Source organism: Manacus candei, unplaced genomic scaffold (assembly GCF_025592945.1).
Source record: "Manacus candei isolate 608988 ecotype Guabito, Panama unplaced genomic scaffold, ASM2559294v1 h1tg000036l, whole genome shotgun sequence".
NCBI lineage: Eukaryota > Metazoa > Chordata > Aves > Passeriformes > Pipridae > Manacus > Manacus candei.
The window spans coordinates 1,486,909-1,510,768 of NW_026138084.1; the positions used below are offsets into that span (position 1 = coordinate 1,486,909).

The window sequence follows — 23,860 nt, forward strand, 5'->3', positions numbered from 1 at the left end:
ATTTATTTGTCACCTGATTCAGAAGGAGATTCCTGCACTGGATGCTTTATGCATGCATGCATGCATTGGAAGTTTTTCTTTGCAGACAGAAAATAAACCAAGATATTGTACAATGTGTGCTTAAGCTCTGCAAAACTGATGGAAAATATCTGCTTCCACTGCCCACTCAGTCTGCCAACACTCTTTCTCCCTTACAGTAATAAAAAAATATGAACAATATTTTAACTGTAATTACTGTACACAGTATTTAATCAGATACCACCCACCAGCTGTCCAGAAAATGACAGAAGAGGAAGACAGAATGATTTCTCTCGTTATATGCAAGTTTGAGATGTGTTTGAAACTGGCTTGTCCTCCCCTGACCTTGTTTAATAGGACTGGCACTTTGTGGGAATAGACCATTTTTTTCTTTTTGCACTGTAATTTATTTTTCTCCTTCATGGTTCATACACTGTTCTGCTTTTCCAGATAGTCATCTAAATCTGTCATGTCCTATGCATGAGGGTCACCACAGTTAAAGTGGATACTAAGGGCATTTCAAATTGACAAATGGGATATAGTCAGGATTATTAATGTGGAAACTGGGTAGATCAGGAGTCATTTGCTTAAGTAATAGATTTAATCTGATTGTACATTCCTGTCTAGAAATCTATTTCATAATATTAAAAGGCTTGAGGTCCAAATAATGCTTCCAGGGTACAACTTTGTGGGAAGAATATTCTCAGCGAGAGATGAGGGAACTGGAAGATAAAACTCTGTCCCTGAATTCTTCCCTTGGTTCTGTAATTTGTATTGGCAGAGCCATTCTGCAAACAGCACGTTCTGGGGACACATTCTGAGAGTGGGGTGCTTTTCCTTGTAATCATGGGAAAAGCACTATTATGGTCCTCAATTAGGTGTTGGTTTGGTGAGGCATTTTGGAAAAAAAAAGCTTCACAACTGCCTGTAATAAGTATGCAGAAAGGTGATGTGAAATTATCCACTGATTAGAATAACCATGATCTAGGGTATGGTTTAAGGGTGAACAATTTCAGTCTGAGATATTCAGCTTTTGTGGCCCCAGGAAATCCTTAGGAGTGCAGAATTTGCCACTCTGGCTCAGAGCAAGGGTTGTCACGTAAATGCAGTTTCCTGCCCTCAGCAGTGTCACATCCTTGTGGCCACAGAGGAAATTAAAATATCTAGAAATGCACAAAATTAGCAGTGCAAGCTTGTAGATGGTGTCTCTTTTTCTTAACATTTTTCACACTAACAGATGAGATTAATCCACTCTAATTGGTGTTGAGTTCTGCAGTATGCTTGTATCTATGACAGAGGTTGTGACCAACAAGGTGCACTGAACTGGCAAGAAGAATATAGACAGGCTTTCATATTGTAGCCAGTAATGTCCATTTTATTACCCTTTCTAAAATAGTTTTAAAAAAATATTTATTTATACACACACACACACATGTATATATATATATATTTATATTCATCTGTCCTTTTCTGTATTCTGTACTAAGGCAGTTCATTTTCCTGTAGCTCTGTGAAGGGCTTCAGTCATCATGATGAGTCCTTAGACCCTTCTAAGGTAAAAATGAAATTTAGAGAAGTGGTGATGTGTTGAACATACTTATTTAGGTTGTTCTTGATGTGTTAAACACATTTCTTATTCTTCCCTGTCAAATAATATTGTTATTTTTGTCTTGAAGAAATAATACTTTCATAATAATGTAAAAATATCCTGAGACAGAATTAGTTGGTTAGTGATATTAATTTATAAATGATCATGAATTATGATATAGCTTAAGGGAATGGATTTTTTTTCCCCCATCTGAAATTGAACTGTAGACATGGAGCCTTTCTGTAGGCTTCATATACCCAAATAGCTGTATTAAAAGAATTTTATTTAAATGTTAGGAATGAATCTCCCAGATCTTGTACATTTTAATTATAAAAATCTTTCTTTTTTTAAAAAATAAGATGTATATGATGCCAAGTCATTATACAACTTCTGTATTAATCTCACAGACCCTGTTACACACTGAATACTCTCTCACTGTGCAACAGGGGAGCAGAACTAAAGTCATGTTTCATTTTTAAGGTTTTGAAATACATGAAATATGGATGTGATTTTAAACTCCTATGTTTAGAAATTTCACCTGTTGATAAGCACAAATTAGTGTGATAGTGCTAAATTACAATAACTAAAAATAATCTTATTGAAACAAAACTTGGCTCAGAAGTCAAATAATTGTCTGCATAAAATATGTGTATTCTGCATTCATATTCCCACGTATGTTTGGCTCGGCACGCTGTACTTTGCTGCTGAAGGTCAATAAAGCTGCAGAGCACTCATTTGTATTCAAGTCAGGAGAAACTTTAGGCAACTGATCTAAAAGACAGGTTTTTTTTGCTTCTTCATGCAGGGTTTGCCTTGCCCGTGGTGTAACCTCAATACCCTGAGAGCCCAGTAACAATAATAAGCCATAACATGTCCGAGTTCTCTTTTTGCTTCACGAATTTCTCAGCCTCCGAACATTCCAGCTGGGAACACCTGACTGGCACTTCAGCTCTTACCTGGGAATTTTCTTTCCTGCTTGGCAGGTGCCAGAAGCCATAAGGAAGTGCCAGCGAGCCGGAATCACGGTCCGCATGGTCACCGGGGACAACATCAACACAGCCCGGGCCATCGCCATAAAGTGTGGCATCATCCACCCAGGAGAAGACTTTCTCTGCCTCGAAGGGAAAGAGTTCAACAGAAGGATCCGAAACGAGAAGGGAGAGGTAATTCATAGTCTAAATCCATGAATGTGTGTGCTGGGTTAAAGGTAAACCAGCAGGGGAAATGAGCTCAACTCAACGGAGAGATATAAGTCAGAATAGAAATTTAATAAAATAATACAATAAATATGATTATGCAGACGAACAGCTGGTTTTAACCCACAAAACCCAAATGTATAACCCAGCACCCTGGGGCATGAACAGAGTGGTGTTCCTTGGGCCCCGAGTCCAAAGGAAAAGGAGAGGGAAAAAACCTGTTGGTGAGAGTGCTGGTGCAGTCCAGTCGAGAGTGGTGATCTGCAGTCTGGTTGAGAGTGGTGGTCTGCAGTCTTCCTCTGGGTCCCACGAGTGGTTAAAAAAGTCCCAAGACTCCAAGATTATATATCTTCCAGTTCAGGCAGGAATGCTCAGTACCTCCCTCAGGGAGGGGAGTTCCACAATGGATGTGAGGACAGGAGTATCCTCCTATCTCACAGTTCCACACTGGGTGTGAGGACAGGAGCACCCTCCTATCTTGCAGGTCTGAACACCCAGTTTATAGCCTGAGGAGTCAGGGGTGCTCTGGGCAGAGGGTGTAAATGCTCTATTGATACCTGTTTCTGGGAAATGGCATGGAAGGCTATAGAATACACAGTTTTGGGTTACACCCACACAGTGATGAACTGGTCCCAGCTGTTCTAACTAGAAACCAGTGAGAACACTGCAATGTTTCTCCTGCGCTGACGTGTTCCTCGGATGGGTAAAGACTCCTTGGAAACATTGCTGCTTCTTCCTACCCCCAGCCTTTTCCAGTTCAAAACAGCAGTGAAATTCCAGTCTTTACTTTTCCTGGTGCAGAGTCGGTATCAGTTCAGTGCTGGCCTAATTCTGAAGTGTTTAGATATAGAGCACTGGTCTACAAGAAATCAAAACTAAGCACATTAAAGGTTTGTAGTAAGGAGGAGAAGGGGCTCAACAGCAATTTTGCTCCTAAAAATGCAGTCTGTTCTGAGAACCAGCTCCTCTCATTGCTTTAATTTATTCCACTTTATCTAATGTACTCACATTAACGATTTGCATAAAAATCTATTCTTCTGAGGATTTTTAACTCCTCATAAATGATGGAGCTCACGCACAGGATATTGGAAGTCAGCTCTAAAAAAGTAAAATCTATGCTGTCTCTTTGAGTCCATCATTAATGAGCAGACACAGTCCTTTACTCCTTGCATTGATGGATGGAATCCTGGGAATGTTGGTATATGCAGCAGATTTGTCCTTGTTCCTGTTGCTGTACAGAGAAAATTTTGCCATTGTTGGTGCCAAATGAAGAACTTGGATTAAAATGAAGAGTAGAGCAACAAACTTGTAAACATGTTTGATAAGCTTTGAGAAGTTCCCCAATCCTATAGCTGCAGTCATGTGGACTTATCCATAAAGATGTTAAGAAATGCTGATTAGATACTGTGGCAAAATTTCCCTGTTAGTCAACAGCTGAGCTCTGGTAGTAATAAACTGCCTTTTTTGAGCTTGATGACTGTTGTAATTTCCCTGTGCTTTTGGAGAAAAGTTGCAGGTTTGAGCAGTGAATTGTCAGACACACAGACACAAATACATTATGCATTTTGCTAATCACAGGTTAATTGTTTTGGGTTTGGTTTTTTTTTTTTGTGTGTTCCCCTCTCCAGATTGAGCAGGAGCGGATTGACAAAATCTGGCCAAAGCTCCGGGTTCTTGCTCGCTCGTCCCCCACGGACAAACACACTTTGGTGAAAGGTGGGTGTGTGGAAGTTAATGCCACAGTTACTGCAGCACATCATCTGCCTCGTAAAGATTTTGCTGTCACAAATATAGCTGAGTTGTTACCTTTAACTGCACATCTCTCCTTAATGCCAGGAAGTTTTCTCGGTAACCAGGTCACTGCTGTTTGTGCTCGGCCTCAGCCTTGAGGTGGAAAATAATAGGGAACTCTTTGGCAGGAGTAGGAGAAATACCAATAAGATGTTTGGCAAATAGATGTAGACAATCTCATATTTGCCTTGTGACTTCGAATTGGACTGGAATGAGGCCCTAGATGGGAAGGGAAAACGTGTGTTCGCTGGTCAGAAAGCAAATAGTGTTGAGAAACAGGGTGTTACTCATATCAACAAGAGGGGACACAGATTTTATAGTCTTTGCCTATACCTTTAAGATGAGAACAATCTCAGAGTGAATCAAGTCTCTCAAGTGCATCTGCTCTCCGACAATTATTTTTAAAGAATATTCCAAGATAAACTTTTCCTGTTACAACAGCAGATTTTGTGATGGTGTAACTCGGAGCTGGCCCCATTAGCATTCCATGAGTGGAGATGGGGATTTTGAGCCAATTCCCTGTTCCTATAGACTCACTAATTGTGTGATTTGCACTGGCTTCCTTTAGATTTCTGGCTGTATTTTTAGAGTCTGTCCTGTAAAAACTGCACTATACAAATGATGTTCTCTCCCCGTGCTGTCTGCAGATGGAATGCTTCTGTAAAAGAGGGATTGGTTTCCAGTTTTCTTTATAGAGCCTTTTTCATAACTGTAACTCGCCATTTTTGATGACTTGACATCTTATTCTGTTGACTTTGAAGCTCACACTTGAAAGCTGATGAAATCAGACAGTTTCTGATCAGCAAAAACGTCATTTTTAGCCATGCTGGGATGGGGGATTGGCACAGGTGGAAGAACCATTGGCAGATGGCTCTTTCCTGGCTTCCCGAGGAAGAAAGAACTGGATTATTTTGCTAAGGCCCTGCAAGGTCTGGAGAGCCCCTTCTTAGCAAATCTTGGAGGAGCTAAAATTCAGGATAAGACCCAGCTGATCAGTGACACATTTTCAGTTGGTTGACTGCTTAAATAGTAATTCACATTTAGATAGGGACTCCTCTGGGTGTACAAGATTTCCTGGCCATGCCTCCATACATGACTAATTACAAAGGCTTTTGAGCATCGTGGAATTTTAAAAAATGTCTGAATGTCTTTAGAGCAAAAGTTCCACTGTGAATTTGAAGATTGGATCAGTTGGGTCCTTTGGGATTGAAACTGGTGAGTGTGAAGAGCTCTGGAAACACTGAAATTCTCCTGAACAATCCATATCTTGTAAACCCTGGCACTAATGCTGGATAGGGCAGGTGGAGACACCCTGTTTAAACTCTATCTCCTCCTTTTCCATATATGTTTTGTAATGTCCACAATTTATTTGTATAGTAGTAAAAATGTGTAATTTATAAATGATATACATATTTGGGGAAGATGAGCTGGAAAACATTTTACTGATAGGTACTGAGGATTGAAAATGTTTGGAGAGCATTGTTAGCTCCATATATCAGGATGAAAACAGCACACAGTCAGCTGAAGTCTCCTCCCTTCACTTGTGCATATAAAATCCTGTCTTAGACCTCTTAAAGAACAGATAATAGTACAGCCTAATAGTTTATTTGTTTCAGAAACACAACAATTTGTGTTTCATTAAGTGGATTAAATAAGTCCCTTGGGAGTAGTCATCTGAATGATTCAGGATTTTCCCTTAAGAGGAAAATGAAACCTTTTCCAGGGAAATTGAAATCAATAGAGAGCTGAAGAAAAAAAAAAAAGGCAAGAAATTGTTGATGTTTTATAGCATATGCACTTGGACAATGCCAAAGATATTTACTACTGAATGCCATGTGCAACTGATACAATTAATGTTTTAAAGATGTGGCAAGGTCAAGTGACAGAGCAATTAAGTATGTAACGAAGTTCAAGAACAACTCTCTGGAAATCATGATAGAATTTTTTTGGCTGGTAACACCCCAGGGGCCATTAAAAGTTACAAGAAACTATTTAAATGTTCACTAGTTTTGGGCCTCTTGTTAAAATGTTATGTTTTTCTCAGACACTTGAGGGATCAAGAGGATTTTCTCTCCTTTGATGTATTCTATCTGCTCTGGGCTAAAAACACACGTCAGAAAATAAACTTTTTTCATATTTAATTTTTAATGACATGCAGCTGCTGGAGGGAATATTTTTTTTTCTCGTTAACATAGCACAATCCCACCCAGCAAAAGGATCATTTTTATTTTTCCTTTTTGTTTTTACTGCTGCTAAGGGACTAGAGGAAGGCATGGTTCAGCATTTCAGGCTGGGCACACGGTTGCTTTCAACTATTTATGGCTTTGAAGTAGAGGTAGATTGGAAAAAAAACTACTCTAAAGTGGTTTATTGTCACAAGCTGTTTAAGTGAAATAAAAATCTTAGATATCTCAGTCTCCTACTGAAATACAATATGGATTTTAAGGCACCTGTTGGTATTATTTCATATTTTTTACCCAATTTCAAAATATAACAGGTAAAAACACACATCATTTATACTGATATGTCCTTATAATGTTATTGCTGAAATAATTCCAAATTGTCATTTTTTAAAAAAAAACACTATGGGAAGAATCTCTTTAGTGCTGATGGGAAATATCATCAGAAAGTGTAGAAGAAGATATAGAAGATAAAAGAAATATTCACTTTACCAGTTATACATATTTTCCAATATATTCAAATTGAACTGGAATTATTTTTGTGATATTGAAACATAATTTAAAAACCTCATATTTAAAAAATATTGAAATCAGATATTCTCATGTAAGGCTGGTTTGTTAACAAGCAGAAAAGGAACTTTAAAGAAGAAAAGATTAGTAATAATTACCCTTAATTACTAAAATATTTCAAATATTATTGCATGGGGTGGTATTATATTTACAACCTCATTAATGCCAACATGCCACGAGACTGGGTAGAATAACAAAAATACAGAAAAGTGCATCAATCGAAATTCTAAAATTAAATATCAGCACGTTGCAAGTTGCAACTGGGTTTGATTTCCATGGGAGAGAAAATGTCAAAGCTTGTTTTTCTTTAAATTCCTTGTGAAGAAATATTCAGAAAGTTCACCTGTTCCACAGCATAAAAAACTTCAACCTGAAGCAAAGAACATAAAAATGGTTTAAAGAAAGTAGGAGCTCTCCTGCATTCGAGTCTGGAGGTCTGTGCTCTGTAAATACAGCCAGGGCTCTGTGTGGTGTGTGAAGTGCAGGGCTGGGGGGCACTGATGACTTCAAGGTTCCCCTTTATGGTTTCACTGATACCTTCAAGGTTCCTCTTTAGGGTTTCAGTGATAAAACATTCGTGTTTAGTTTAGAAACCCTGGTGTTTTAGCTGTGTTCTGCTCTGCATTCTGATATCCTGAGCTTTGGGGGGGACTGTTCAGTTAACAATTGCCAGTGCTGTCTGTAATGTCAAATATAACATTTCCACATTACCCTTTAAAGCTCTATCCACGCACGCACTTAAGCCCGTAACTAAAATGAATTTGAGTTTCCTCTTTCAGACAGACTTTCTAAATTCCTCTTAAATTAACAAGGAGGTTTGGCAGCATTAAAAACTAATCTGAAGAGAACATGAACATGAAAATATATTACTGCGTCTGCCTGTGTTCAGCTTGTCAAAGGAATATAAATCTGTGGATTTATATTTCTGGGAGGATCAGCTTTGCTAACACCTGAACTGGTGTGCACCTTGGAAATGCTCAGCTGCAGCTGAGTTTTTCCTGCCTGCCTGTTTGGAGTTAATCAGTTGAGACAGAAACAAACATATAAACCAGGATTATTTTTTCTTTTTTCCTCCCAGAGCCAAGGTTTTCTTACTGATGCACTCTAAGGGTGACAATGCAAGTGAGGATTGTTTAAATAGAGCAGCATTTGCTCTACAATAAAGGGAGAACCTGAGGCTACATTTGATGGTTGTGATCTGAGCCACGGGTATAAATAGCTCCTTGTTGAAGGAATGGAAGAGGCATTGTTGGTTAATATTCTTTAAATTATTATCCTGAGTGCATTTGATTTAAGGCTTTCTTAATGTTAGATGGAGGGAGGTGGGAAATCCAGGATAAATTCCAGTTGCATATGCAGTGCTGGTACTTTTTATAGCAAGCTTATGCATACAGTGCCCTTCTTGACAGCTCTACATAGTTGTTTTATATATGATCTTTTCCCTCATCCAAAACAAGCCGCTTGCCCTGAAAAATTTGTGCCTTATGCAAGTTCCGTGCCTCCTTCCCAAATTCCTGCCACGTCAGCAAAACCCCTGTGTGGAACACACTGTAATGTTATGCTCTAGGTGTGTTCCTGTGGCTGTAGAATAAAATTCTTTTTGACAGAAGAAAGTCATGGTCAAACAGCTTAAGATGAGGGACTTAAACAGCCAAGGCTGTTTTGGCAGGAAGCTTTGCTGAGAGTTTAAGAATTCTCCCGATGCACGTTGCAAATCTGTTTTTCTTAAAATACTGTGTGTAAACATCAAGCTGGAGTAAAGCAGTTTATTTTGAAGAAATTCCCTTAATGTTAGACATGACTAATTAATACCAAAGCTTCTTTTTAACCACTTAGAGTGAGTGGAAAGGCCAGAGAATGCTAAAGCAATGGTCATTCTCTCTCCTGGCCGTCTGTCAGGTCGTGTCCTCAGTTCCATTTTTCACTGAGCAGTTGATCTCCACAGCTCAGAACTACAGAGGGAGAGCTTTTACTGGGCATCACTCTTCTCTTTGGTCTCCTTACACTGTTTGTAAATATTAGATAGCTGTTAATATTATATGTAACTCGATACTGAAGAAAATCCTTCAGGTGAAACCTTATCGCAGCCATGAACAGAGTGATGTTAAAAAATATAAAAAGTAAATGTGTTTGGAAGGAGGTGAGTGCTGGAAAGAAGACAAACATTCAGCAGTGCGAGGAAGGGGGAGGGGGAACAGATTAAAAAGAGCAGGCAGAAGTCAGAGAGCGTAAGTGTGGCTGTGATAAATCCTCTGAATCCCAAATTATCGCTACTGCTCCATTTTAGAAATTTGTCTGACAGTTTTGCAAAGACCTTCTCTCTTCCCATGGATAGCACTGAGATCCATCCCCATAATATTGTGCCACGCATTGCCATATTTCTGATGGCACTGCACTGCAGGTCTGGGGCTCAGATGCTGGTGATAACTGAGACCATTTTATCTCTATTTTTCTATGGCTGCTGGTTATGAAGTTCCATGATCTGGGTTTATCCCAGCTGCACAGTTTGCTTTTAGGGATAAAAATTACTACTAAACCTTGAGAATGGCTACCAAACCCTGTAAATTACTTAGGAGCATCCAGCAATTGGCTGATGCAGGGCAGTGGTAGTATAGTCATCAACATTAGTCACTATTTATAGCCATTTATATCTATTAGGAGATTATTAGAACCTCCTCAACTTGATTTGAGTTGTGCTCCCATTTGGAACTCAGTTAGCAGAAGATTTAACAATTTTTTGTTCAGAAACCTCAACTATTAATTTAACATCAAAGGATGTGTAAATAATAAAAGGGGAAGACCAAGATAAATGTTTTTAGTAATAATGAGAGATGATGTCCCTGTTTACTTAATAATACCAAAGGCAAATCACCCCAACAAACTGCAAGCTGTAATTGTAAGATCTTATCAGAATAATGTGCCATTTATCTGAGATAGGGGTTTTTTTTCTGATTTTCATAAGTCTGAAAAATACAGGGCACTAACTGCTTCCACACTGCTCTGCAATCTTCTGGTGCCTGATAAGCCTGAACCTTGCCAAGAGGCAGCTATTGCTCTGTAATCTGCAATTTCCTATTTCTGGTTAGTTATCTGATATGTGAGTGATTTTTTATTTTTTTTCACAGTAGAGTGAAAGCTTTTCAAACTGGGTAGGTTTTTGATAATTGTTTTTAGAGGTTATGACTTTGTGCAAAATGTTTTAGCATAAGGAATTTTGTCATTTCTCCCCCTAAGTTATTAATGTGGAGAGGTGTTCTTGTATCCTATACAATAATCCTGTGTTCTGGACCCATATTCAAATGGACTCTGATATGGTAATAAAAACATGAGTGGTGAATGATCCATCCACATCCTATTAAAAAACTGGGCTGTTTCTGTAGCCATAGAAAAATTCTTCATTCTTTTCCTTACTTTCCCTATCTGCATAAGTGGAAAATACTTCCCTGCAGGCTAGTTGTGTGAAAATTGATTCACCAAGTGAGAAGTGCTTTCTTTTCTCCAATGATCTCAAAATGAAAGTAGAAATTATTTTATTATGTCTATTTATTAAAATGTTTGGCTCCAGAATTTAAAGAATTATTTCCTACCTTCTTAATCGTTACTTGGCAGAATTGAACACGGCTGTTTAAATGCTCATCTGGCTGCAGCTAAATCAAATTCAGCAATGATGTTTCTTATCTTTAGGTTAAACTGACTGCCAGAAGGCCTTCTAGTAAAGCTGGTATTACAGTTTGGGCACAGTTTGGGAGAGCCTTAAGCAATCAGGTCTTAAAAACTTAAGTCTTTGGCAAATCCTTTCCATATATCAGAGTGATGGGTTTACTGTGACACATAATTTTAAATAGTAAAAACCTTCCAAAAGGACATAATGAGCTGATCTCATCCCCTTTGAAGTCTGTGCAGGTTTTGTTGATGTGTTGGTGATGCAGGATCAGAACTTTCAGTGTAATTTCTAATAGTGATGTCTAGTAGTGTAAGAGTGATGACACTGCTTTCATCATTATTTTCCTTCAAGATCAACTCTGTTGATCTCTGTAAGACTTGTGTGGTATTATGAGCTCTATATTATCCAGGCTCTGCTTTTTTGGAGGGATGTTTTATCTTGCTGATTATTTTCCATCTGTCTGTACCCACACTCCTGTCCATGTCTTGCAGGAATCATTGACAGCACACAGGTGGAGCAGAGGCAGGTGGTAGCTGTGACTGGGGATGGAACCAACGATGGACCAGCACTTAAAAAAGCTGATGTTGGCTTTGCAATGGTATAATCTCCAGCATATTTGTTGATATTTGTGTCATTAGAAATGTTTTTCGTTCATTAAATGTTAAGTTGCTTAGTTGTTACTTGTCGGTGAAGACATATATTGGAGGGAGTGAGTCATGTTGCATCAGAATCCTTTAATTTACTGTGTCAGATTCACTGCTGCTGCATATTTTGATACTTTTTCAATTACTTTGCCTAAAGTAATTCTTGGCTATATGCAGAATCCTGTGTCCATACAGAAAAATGAAGTATTTTCTTCCCAACAGTAGAATACTATTTAGCTTTGGTAAAATCCATCACTAAACATAAAGATGTCTTCCAAGTGTACTCTGACTGTATATATTAAGATACATCATTTAAATTTTTGTTACCAATTCTGATGATATATATTTATAAAATCCTCCATGATAAAAATAACTCAGAAGATCATTAGTTATTAAGCTGATAACTTAAAACAGTCAGAACTATCATCACATGAATTCCACTGCTCTGTCAGTTCCCTTTTCTGCATCCTTATTCACTTCAAAAATAGACCAAATGAGCTACATTCCAGCAAATATAAAATGCAGAATATACTCAGCAGCCACTGTTACTATGCTGGGAAACCTTTGTACAACTGTGGACTTGGAACGAGCAGGAAGATTTGAGTTCTACCTGTCCCTATATTTTCCAGTAGATCATTTCGTTCCCAATTGATTTTTTTCCAGGGTATTGCAGGGACAGATGTTGCAAAGGAAGCCTCTGACATCATCCTGACAGATGACAACTTCAGCAGCATCGTGAAGGCTGTGATGTGGGGCCGCAACGTCTACGACAGCATCTCCAAGTTCCTGCAGTTCCAGCTCACCGTGAACATCGTGGCCGTGATCGTGGCCTTCACCGGGGCCTGCATCACTCAGGTGAGGCAATCCAGGGCCAAATCCCACCACACTGAGTGCTGCTGGCTCACATTTGATCCTCTGTAAGCAGCAAATACACTTTTTGAAGGTCTAAGTGTTTTAAGTGTGTTCAGGATTGAGCCGCTCGATGTTCAATAGCTGTTGGTGTATGGAAGTGCACTAACCCATCTTCTCCCCAAAATAACTTGCTGTTTCTTTGAGAAAACTTGCTGTTTCTTTAGCTTTGTTTAGGAGCTGTTAATTTTTGTGCTGCCTCCATGTACCTCCCTGCTTTTAATTACATATTATTGTCATCTCTGAGCCTGATGATAGGACAGACAATGTCAGGAAGAGGTTATGTGAATTTGCCTTTTCCTCTCAGAATATTTCACTGTTAAATGTGTGCTTTTGATGGATTATGGAATGGGATTATTATTTTCAAGAGAGCAGTACTGCCACACAGAAGTAATCCCAGCAGAGGATCTTTTTGACTGATAAAATTATTTTGTTGCTTTCAGGCAATTCTTTTTAATTTCAGATGCAAATGACAAACCAATTAAATGACACACAGAGTTGGACTTTGACATCTCTTTCTTCCTCTCCATCAATCCCTCAGTGCAATCCTGGTTCACATGCCACATGTTTAAGTCTTTTATAAAAAGCATACCTGAAGGCAAACCACATTTTCTTACCTTCACATTATTGCTTTTTGATTAATAAAATACAATTTTCTTTTCCCTGAAGAGAAAAAAGGGTGAATTAAGTAGAGTATAAGAGTTTTGTCTTTGAACAGAAAATAGCAAAATGTGGGTTTTAGTGCTGTCACTGCCTAAAATAATATAGATTTCAGATACTGCAGGCAGGTGTTGTTACAAAATGCCTCCTTGGATTGAGACATGCTATGGGAAAGCTGATGCTTCCCCCCATGGTGCATCACACAGATGCCATACCTGTTCCACAGCTAGATTTCACCTCAAGAACACCTGAGCAAACCAATGAATAAATCATCAGCTCTGCTTGGGGTAAACTTACACTGTGATCATGGAATTGATACTTGCAACCAGAGACCTGGGTACCTTTACCATGAGGTAAAACTTCTCCTACGCCCTGACTGATATCTCGAGGCCATGGTGGTGCCTTGTCACAACTGAGCCTGTGCTGAGGCACAAAACTAGTGATGTTGCAGCAAAGTTGGATGAGGTTCCCTCTTCCCTTGGGAAATATTTTCAGGCATGTTGAGAAAATGTTTAACTGTGAAGTGATTGTTGCTGATAACAGAAGGAAAAGGACTAAGACTCCAGGAGATTTTTATGAGTGGTACAAAACCATACAGAAAAAAAGGGCTTAGGTGGTCAGAGCAGCATCACTGGAACTGAGCCAAGGGCTTCTTTTAAAACCCTGTTTTGTAGACAGCTTTTATTCAGTTGCTGCCTACTAACATTTATTTAAGGTGAAATTTTTTGTTTTATGTCCAGCATCTTCAGTTGCTTCGTGAAAGGACAAAGGGTCTTCACTAGCTATTCACCAGCTAAGGAATTTCTATTTTATTCCTGCAGAGGTTAAACATTACTGAACCAGTGCAAGGACTATTTGAAATCAAGTCTAAGCGGATGTGAAGTGTGTAATCAGTGCAAGTATATTCCCCTTTTTAATTTCATCCTTTGAATCATTCCATTGGCTTCTAGAAGGGTTTGGACCGAGCCTGCCCAGTCTGTTGTCCCTGTTTACAGATTCTAATGGACACTCCCAGTATTCCTGTATTTCCTTGCAATTCCTCAACTTGGCAGTAAAGATGCAGATGCAGAGGAGAGGTCTGAAAGGAGCTGAAAATGAGATGGTGGCAGAAGGGCAGCAGTTGTTTCCTCTGTCGTCGTTCCCACTCTGCGGCCTGACCGCGGATAATCTCGGGCAGCACTCGGTTCTGTCTCATTCAAGAAGGATTTTGCCTCGCCAATGAACGTTATTATGTTAGGCTTTGACTCCAGCCAGCGAAAGGACATTCTGTTTGGCTCTTAAGCTTTACTAAAAATTGCACTTGAGAACATACTGTACCCTCTGGTTGCTATGAAAAAATAGCTCCAGCACAAAATGCACGACTGTACCAAAAAATCTTGCATACAACAGTCGAGGTGCACACATACAGCTCTGAAAACTGTGCACAGGTCTTCAATTGCTATTTTGACTGAAACATTTTAGTCCTTAACAGAAAAACGGAGCTAAAATCTATAGTTTCCAAGAGGCAACATAGCTTCCCGGGACCTTCACAATGAATATAAAGGAAGTCCACATTGGGACTGAATTTTACTTTGCTTTTAGGTGGTCAGTTGGGCTTTCTTTGACAGACACAGCATGATTTTAGTCCACCATTAATATTCAGGTTAATGAATATTACGCAGGCTATCTTTTTGGTAATATTTCATCAAGTCTAGAACGAGAAAAATTCTACGTAAGCAGTAACGTTTTTTCTGTGCTTCCTGACAGCATCTCTCAGAAAATCTGTTCTGCTGTTCAGAACCAGCTCACTGGGATGCTTTTAAGATGAAACTTCCTTTACTCTTACTCTTTATGGTTTCTACTGTTTGTGCTTAAAGGACCTACAAAGATAATAAAAACTTTGCTTGGACTAATTTTATTTTTTTTTAACATACTGCTTGTGCTTTGCAACTTAATAGACTTAATTTTATTCAGTCTTGATCCTGCACTGGTGCACATGTAAATATGAGTATGTGGTCATCTCCCTGCAGGACTCCCAGTGAGACCACAGCAACCCTGTGTTAATGAAGGGTCTGACTGTGAATTACTGGTATGAGTGAAACCAGACCTCCAAGGGGCACCCAGAGAAAGCATTGCCCACGTAGGAGATGATTTGTTTGGCCCAGAGCACCTTAGGAGGGCAATGGAGAGGCTTAAGAAAAACATTAGTAGTCTTTTTAAGAGTCTGTTGGTTTTTTGTCAAGTAGATTAATAAAGTGAGGCTCCTTGCCACTTCCACTTCGGGGAACCACTGTTTAGTTTAATTCTGTTAATTTCAGACAAATATTATTTTATTGTTTATCTGCTTCATGCCTGCTTCTACAAGATGCTGCTGTTAGAGAATATCTACAATATCTGCTCTCTCTGTTTTGTCCTGGTCTGCTGTTCCAAGAGATGTTTACCCACACGTACAGAGCGTGTGTGACCCAACGTACTGCTCCAGCATTATGTAAAGATTATATGCAGACTACAAGGGACCAATGCAAATGGTCATTTGCTATTCTGTGTCATGGGTCCCAGCACGAAGTCATGTTAGGGTGGCAGAAATCATATTCTAAACAACATAAGAATTACAGATACAGTGTCACCTGCTGACAAGCTTAGCAAAGCTGCTGCCAAAATTACCCCTCACAGGATCTAACTTACACTGGACCCTGTTTCAGTTTACAGCAGCTCTGTAAACTTATAAATGTGGCTTACAGATTAGCCACAAATTCTGAATTTTCGACTGATAATGAACTTTTGTGTTGTGGGTCTGCGATTACGTAAAGCATTTTGAGATCTGTGTCATGCAAGAAAACAGAGCTTAAAGCCTCTGCTGGAAAGCTGAATCAGGAACACTCAGTCTGTGGCTGCACTGGTGCTCTTAATTTTGTGTCCAGTGCATGCATAACACCAGTGATGAGATCACAGCTCTGGTCCTGTGTCAGTGCAGTTTGTGTGGCACAGTGCAGCTGAGCCACATTCATTCACCTTATCTCTTAATTAATCTAACTCATTTACCTTTCTCTCTGTGTTGCCACGTACATACTTTTAAAGTGATCAGAGTTTGTGTATAATTGTCCTTTCTGTTCAGCAACTGTTGCCTCAGGTTAAACCAATCGGGTTTTTTTCCCAGTGGATTTATGAGAGACCAAATCTTGCATTCTGACTTCACTCTCTGAATAAGGGTTTCTCAGAGCCCTTGATTGGTTCAGTGAATGTGGTTCTTTGGAGCTCTGCCTACGATCATTGTGAGTTTTGCACTTCCAGTGAGTCATTGTTCCACATCTCTGGGTGTCATATAGAGTTCTATCCGTGCTTTACAAAGCCACAAGGCTCGTCCTGCTTCCTGTCCCCCACATACCCACAGCACCGAGAAAACATCAGGTCATTGTGTTTGGAGCTGTTAAAAGCAATCTGGGTATGAACAAAATAAAGATTTTAAAATGCAGTTCAGTTAAATGGAAACAGTTTTTTACTGGAACTGTAGAGCGAATGTGTTTATTTCCATGCCAGATTCTGTCTGTGTCTCCAACTGCTGAGGCAATGTAACTATTCCAAAAGGTTGCACTGAATAAAGGGAAGACAAAGACTGTGTTTTAACATTTTATATTCAAATTATTGTTCTTGTACTTTGAGAAAGACTTAATGTTTTAGCAGAAATTAGGAACTGAAAACAGTGACTCTATAGGACATTATGTTTGGAAAATTAAATGTTAATTAAAAGCACTGTAACATTGAACTACTGCATGAATCACTGATTGTTTTTACAGATCTTGTTCAAAAAAAAGAGGATGATCTATACTTACGTGTATAAGGCAGTAATTTACGTGGTTATAATGTTTTATTGCAGAACTATATTTGGCAAATCCTAAAATAATAGCACGGACAAATTTGAAAAAGCTGTAATATAAAATCAAAGTCTGCACTGTTTAGATTTGTTTTGGCAAGGCTTAGAGGCGTGGAAATAGAATTAAGGATGCCACTTCCATACAATTAGTAGACACTGTGATCCAGCAGCAAAAGTGAGGGCTGATATTTTTTTGCATTAATATATAGAAAGTTAACCTACCAGAAAAGCTCATTTTTATGAATCTATGCATGTGTTCCGTGACAAGTGGGAGTAAAAAGGTAAGGGTGAAAATACCTTTTTATTCCCTCACAGTTTGTCATCTAAATCAAAAGTAACAAGCTCTAAAATTTGTGAGGGCTCTGCATGTCACAAAAGATTTGTAGTGTATTTCCAGCCTTTGGCGATTTTTACTTTTAAGTGTTTCCAAGATGAAGTGTAACATCACTTGATTTAAGGGACATTTTCCTTTTACCTCTAGGCCAGTGCTAACCTATTCCAAGGTCAAGTGGAAAGGAATTTGATGAATAAGTGGTGATTTTGGGTGGTTTGCAGTTTGAACAGCTTTCATCCCCAAAGTCTGCAGAAAGGGAATTAAGAACTGTTAGCCAGTCAGTCGGTGGCTAAAACGCAGCACAAAGAACGTTGATTTGCATCCCACTTGCATCAGTGACTAAAATCTGTAATGGAAGTCCAAACTCCTTAGCTGATATGTATTTTCCTCAGTTTCCACCAACTAATCAGAAATCAGATAGAGCTGCAGTGGAAATTTCATTCCGCTGCCTGCCCAGACTAATGTGTGTTTAATGTTTGGGCTTCAGCCTAGAATGAGCTCTCACACTTGACTGAACAGTGCAGCACTGCCAATAATAGATAATTATTAGAGGCACCATAGCCACCCAAGGTGATTGGCAGTGTGAAATGGTGAGAACACGTCGTTGCCAAAACTGATGACTGCCAATTACAGTTGTGTGATTTAGAGACTGAAATAATCTGCTTTTCCGTTGTGCCGGGAGCACGGCAGGCTCTGACAGACACCTGAATATCTGACTCTATTTATTAAGCATAGCAGACAAAGTCAGTTTTATTGACATGGAAGTCAGCACATGAAGTGGAAATTGAGCTATCGTAACATCCCAACTCGGAGAATGTTTCTCAAGAAAACTTATTAACTAGACAGGCAAAAAATATGACAAGGAAAAATTGCTCAGCAGAAAAGATGTTTTCCTTTTCCCCTATATACTGTGTTCTGTGCAGGGCCTCTGAGCTCTATCAGCAAACTACTTTTACTGCAAGTTCTCTCTTTTTTGGAGCCGTATGTATTAATAAAAATAAATGAGGTCTCGATTTGGAATGAAGTTTGTCCTGACCACTTTTAGTTTTTTAGCACCTCTAAAGACAAAAGCATTTCCTGTTTATGCAGCTGCATATCCAATGAATGAGCTGAACTCTCCAAATAAGCCCAGTTAGTGCAACCCATAACCAACAGGCAAGAATCTATTAATGCTAATCTTCCTCCTTTCCATGATGTAGCCAACCTGTAAGACTTAGAAACAGTAGGTTGCCTTTCTCCATCCCTTTGAATAAGCCAAAAGGGATCTTTTTTCTTTAAATAAGTGAAATGCATCAAAATTTGTGTAAATGTTCTGTTAAAAACGTGTTTTAAGAAGAAATAATATTTCATCTCGGGGGGGAGTTGAATATAAACCAGATCCACCAGAGATTAAACCACTTACCCTTGTTCTCCACATCTGCTTGGGATAATGAGTGTGTATTGACCCATATTGTTTGATAGCATTCCATTAAAAGTGAATCTTTAACCCTTTGAAGGAAAGGGCAGAGTTCTTAAAGTTTCTGTTGGCTTTGCTTTGCTTTGTATGCTGTTCCCTAAATTTCTGTGCTTCGCTGCTGCAGCACCATGGTAATGCAGTGCACAAAAATAGTGCTCTCTCTTCCAGCCTTCAAACTGCAGATTAACTCCATTTCATTATGAAATTTGTCATATTTTATTACTTCTGAGACTCCTTTTTCCTGATAAAAACGGTCTATTTGATACAGGAAGCAGACCTTACTAGTGCTGCCCGTTTTCTGTGAGGTCTGAAGGCACAGGAGGTCGTTGGATACAGAAAAGAACCTCTTTTGTTTTTTCTCTCCTGGGTCCTTGAAGCAACTGCATCAATCTCCCCTCGGAGCTGCCCCAATGAACTACACATCCAAACTTTATAATAGTTGTCCAGCCTTTGCTGAGAGCTGTGTTTGCTTTATTTAGTTACTTCTGGGGTTTTTTAAACACAACCTAAAGTCCTCTGTACTATGACCATAGATTTTGTGTGAGGAAAGAGCTCCTTCTAGTGACTGGCGAGCTGCTTCAGGAGCTACATCCTGCATCCTCACAAATAGCAATATTTGGCTTTTTTCATTCCATATCCATAGTTCAAAACATACTATCCTGTTTCCAGTAAAATAATAGTGGCTGTAATAAAAGATTGTCTTGCTCTTGCACATTTGATACAGTTTAATAAGTTTCAGAGTATTTTTAACATCAAAATATCAGGCTTTTTTTTTAAATGTCACTATTGTTTTTTAAAGGTCTTATTTAAATACGATATATAAAGGTATCTCTGTAATTGTTTTATAAATTTTTAATAATTTCAAGCTGTTTCTGAAAAAAAAAATTAAAGGTAGGTAGGTTATAGTGAAAAAGGGAAACATTACTTTTTAAACTGTTTTAATATAATTTTTCTCTCAGGAAAGAAACTAATTACCTAAATTATTTAGTTACCTAAATTCAGCTGAAATTTTAAGCATGAGGTAACAGAGAGTACTGTGATAAGTATTATGAAGTGTCACTGTTATGCTCTGTAAGAATTGTGTGATTGCAAATGTTCCTGATTTGAATGACTGCAGAGAAATCATTTCTCTTTGAAGATCGTTGATCACATTGATCATGGATCAGTGATCACAGATCATTGTGCTTCCTGTGATTGTGGTCTTGCAGAGGAAATATAAGAAAGGTCACAGCAGCTCAGATTTCTGTGGGTATTTCTGTGTCCTGTCTCAGCTCCACCAGAAGAAATGACGGCCTGTTAAATGACCTCCTCACTCTCTACAACTCCCTGACAGGAGGTTGTAGCCAGCTGGGGGTTGGTCTCTTTTCCCAGGCAACCATCAGCAAGAGAGGAGGGCGTGGTCTTAAGTTGTGCCAGGGGAGGTTTAGGTTAGATATGAGAAAGAATTTCTTTACAGAGACAGTGGTCAGACATGGGAATGGACTGCCCAGGGAAGTGGTGGGTCCCTGGATGTTTTTAAGAAGAGCCTGGATGTGGCATCAGTGCCATGGGCTGGCAATCGCAGCGGGGTTGGATCAAGGGTTGGACTTGATGATCTTGGAGGTCTCTTCCAACCCGGCTGATTCTCTGATTCTGTGACTCTATGACCTGAAAGCCATTGTTTTCCTGGGAAATAACATAACTTCCGAAATTGTCTCCACAGGACTCTCCTCTAAAAGCCGTGCAGATGTTGTGGGTCAACCTAATCATGGACACCTTTGCCTCCCTTGCTCTGGCCACGGAACCCCCCACGGAGGCGCTGCTGCTGCGGAAGCCGTACGGCAGGAACAAGCCCCTCATCTCCCGCACCATGATGAAGAACATCCTGGGCCACGCTGTCTATCAGCTCACCCTCATCTTCACTCTGCTTTTTGTCGGTAAGAAATAGTTACACTTAGGTGATTGTTAGATGTGGACTTAATTGTTGCTTGGTTTAGAAGCCGTTGCGCAGCTTTAACGCGTCAAAACGCTTTAATGCGGATTTATTAAGGTTTGTCTTAGTTGTTCAGTTTGTTCATGGGGCTGGAAGCACAACAGATGGGATGGGTTTAGTCACCTTCCACATGTGGTTACCCCAGTGAGCTTTTTTGCCTCTTCACAAAACACAGATTTGGCAAAAGTTTATATCAAAACACAGCGGGGAAAATTGCGTTTTAACAGGAGTATCTAGGTCTGCTTCTATACTGAATTTTCATTTTGAGACCTGTTACTGGAGTAGGCATGTAGCAACAAATTAAAAAAACCCAAAACCAGAAAAGAAACCACAATAAAAACCAAGATCCATTTTACCAAGAGCTGGAGAAGCTCCAATCGGGAGCAAAATGTCTGCCATAGTCAAGAACAATGTTGATCTTAAGTAGTATAGAAAGCAAATAATCAGTATTAAGTGATACAAATAACACTCTGCTTTGACATTTAATTTGTAGAATGGATATTAAAAGGGGACAAAAAAAATCTATTTATTAGATTACTGGATTCTTCTTCAGGCCTTGCTAGCAACGGATGCTTTTTATAGGTTGCATTTTGGAGAGGGGAGGGAAGGAGGAAGAATGTTTCTTGCTGCAGGGAATAGCAGGAACTAATAATAGATTCTGTTGCTCCACAATAATAAGTGAACTTGCTCAAAGGACTGATGATTTTTTCTGTTGGGTATTGTCTCCTTGTCACTGTGTCATCGCTGTTAAATTGCAGGTGTTGTCTCTCAGGGTACTTTATTCCTGCATACACAGACTTCCAGATAAGCTGCGAATGGGAATTTATGATTTTTAGGGTTTTGAGCTCCATTTTGAAAGTCTTGCTCCAGCTTATCACCATTTGGCAGCTTATTTGGACTGCTCAGAGGAGGTGATGGTCCGTTTGCACTGGAGTTACTTGAACCAAAATAATTGCCAGGTTTCTGAAGAGAGGTGGTCTGTAATACTGTTACACTCACAGTCTATTTTGAGAAGGTCTAGCAAGCCTTAGGCAATTATAATATCAGATTCTCTAAAGCAGGTGTAGAAAGTCCTGGTAATTCATGTGATATGAATCTTGGAATGAGAACTTCTGTGACCTTTATGGGAAGTTATAATGGCTTTTTGATGAGTTTTATGGTTTAAAATACTTTATACTGAGCCAGATGCAAAGAAAATCCAGCTTTTTCATCCTATTCTAATTTCCTGAGTGTCTCTGGAAAACTCATGCACACTTTGAAGGACACAGCCCAATCAATTTTCTGATAAGCCTAGGAAATAATCTTTTCCTTTCTAAACTCCAACAGGCTCAGCTTTGCAGTGACACGATGTTCTAAGCTCAGTGCTTTGATAATTAAACCCCAAATTAATGAGAATTATTTCTGTTTTGATCAAATAATCCTTCATTTTTTTGTAGTAGGTTTCTGTAGAGACTAGTACATCAAGTTTTTCTCTTTTTTCTTATCATGTGGCAGAAATACCTTGTGCTTGAACATACAGTAAAGTCTTGGAGGCATCAAGCACATCAGAAATCCAGAAGTCACTGCCTAGTCCTGTCAGGCTGTAGTATACAAAAAAACTTAACCTCAGCAACAAGGCACAGTAAAATAAAAGCTTTTCTGTAACACCTTTCGGAACAGGTTTGGAAATAAAAACTAATTATGGATTTAACCCCTGCCATTCCACAATAGCAGCATGGTCTTCTGTGCCAATTGAGTGATGCAGTGCAACAACAGAGACTTAAGGACAGGTGCCTTCACTGAGGGAGAGATATTCACATATTTGTGTTTGTGTGTGTATGGAATGAAAGCAAATAGATGTCATTTGTGTGTGTATATATATGTGTTTATCTATGAGAGGTATCTGTCTGCTTTCATTAATTTTTTCCTTTATTGTTTATGTGTAGCAGGCAGAATGTTTGCAGTGCTTAGTTCCCTCCCTGGAGATGTATAGTCTGCTTAAAACCCTCTGCTCTCTCGCAGTCTGTGTTGTGGTCTCATGCTGTGTTACTGACGTGCTGGTGATATCACAGTCTGCTTTCTGTCAAAAGGCAATAAGGCAAATTCTCTCTTTGGAAACACCCTCATTATTCCCCGTGACTTGAACGTGAACTGCTCGAATATCCCAAGGCAGAAAAACACTCCCTGTTGGAATTAACAGCCCCGGGAGAAACCCTGAGGAAACCTTTCTCCTTTCTGCAGAAATTCTGAATATAATGCCAGTGGGAGAGCAGAAAAACGTTCAAGCTTTAATTTGCTTTCATTAACAAAACACTGGTTATTAAAACTAGTGGTATTGTGATAATCTTCTGTACTCTTATTTCACTCATTATTTACACTTCCATGTGAATGGCCCATCCTTACATTAGGCTCTCTCAATGGCTGGATGTCATCTGTGAACTTTGTGTATTAGAAAGGGGATGGAAAATGGGACATGAGACAGAATGTGCACTTGCAGCCCAGAAAACCAGTATTATCCTGGACTGCATCAAAAGGAGAGTGGCCAGTAGGTCGAGGGAGGTGATTCTCTCCCTCTCCTCCCCCCTTGTGAGAACCCACCTGGAGCACTGTGTCCAGCTCCGGTTTTAATCTGAAAGAGGAAAGGTTTGAATGGACACAAGGAAACAAATTTTTTTACAATGGCAGTGGTGAGACACAGGAACTGAATGCCCAGAGACACTGTGGATGTTCCATCACTGCAAATGTTGAAGACCAGGTTGGATGGGGCTTTGAGCAACATGATCTACTGAAAGACGTCCTTGCCCATTGCAAGGGGACTGGACTGGATGATCCTTAAAGGCCCCTTCCAACCCAAACCATTTTGTGATTCTATAAGAAAAGAGGTCCCTTGGGTGCAGGTATATTTCCCAAACTTACCTCATTTTTTCAGTCACTCATCATGGGTTGTCATCTTGCTTTTTTATTGATCAGATCTTGAAGTGATAGTGAAATTATCAAAATAAAGAGCAATGCCCGATGCTGCTCAAACCCACATCTATTTAAAACTATG

At 39.3% G+C, this 23,860-nt stretch overlaps 1 protein-coding gene across 4 annotated transcripts in view; it reads left to right on the plus strand.

Moving 5' to 3' along the window:
- The window catches only part of ATP2B2 (ATPase plasma membrane Ca2+ transporting 2), a 361,992-nt gene that overhangs the window by 311,732 nt on the left and 26,400 nt on the right, over nt 1-23,860 (plus strand). For all 4 annotated transcript variants that reach the window (XM_051793218.1, XM_051793221.1, XM_051793219.1 and 1 more), the window contains 5 exons: nt 2,590-2,769; nt 4,431-4,518; nt 11,499-11,605; nt 12,315-12,506; nt 20,563-20,776. In XM_051793218.1, coding sequence (XP_051649178.1) covers nt 2,590-2,769; nt 4,431-4,518; nt 11,499-11,605; nt 12,315-12,506; nt 20,563-20,776 — 781 coding nt within the window. The remainder of the gene's footprint in view (nt 1-2,589; nt 2,770-4,430; nt 4,519-11,498; nt 11,606-12,314; nt 12,507-20,562; nt 20,777-23,860) is intronic.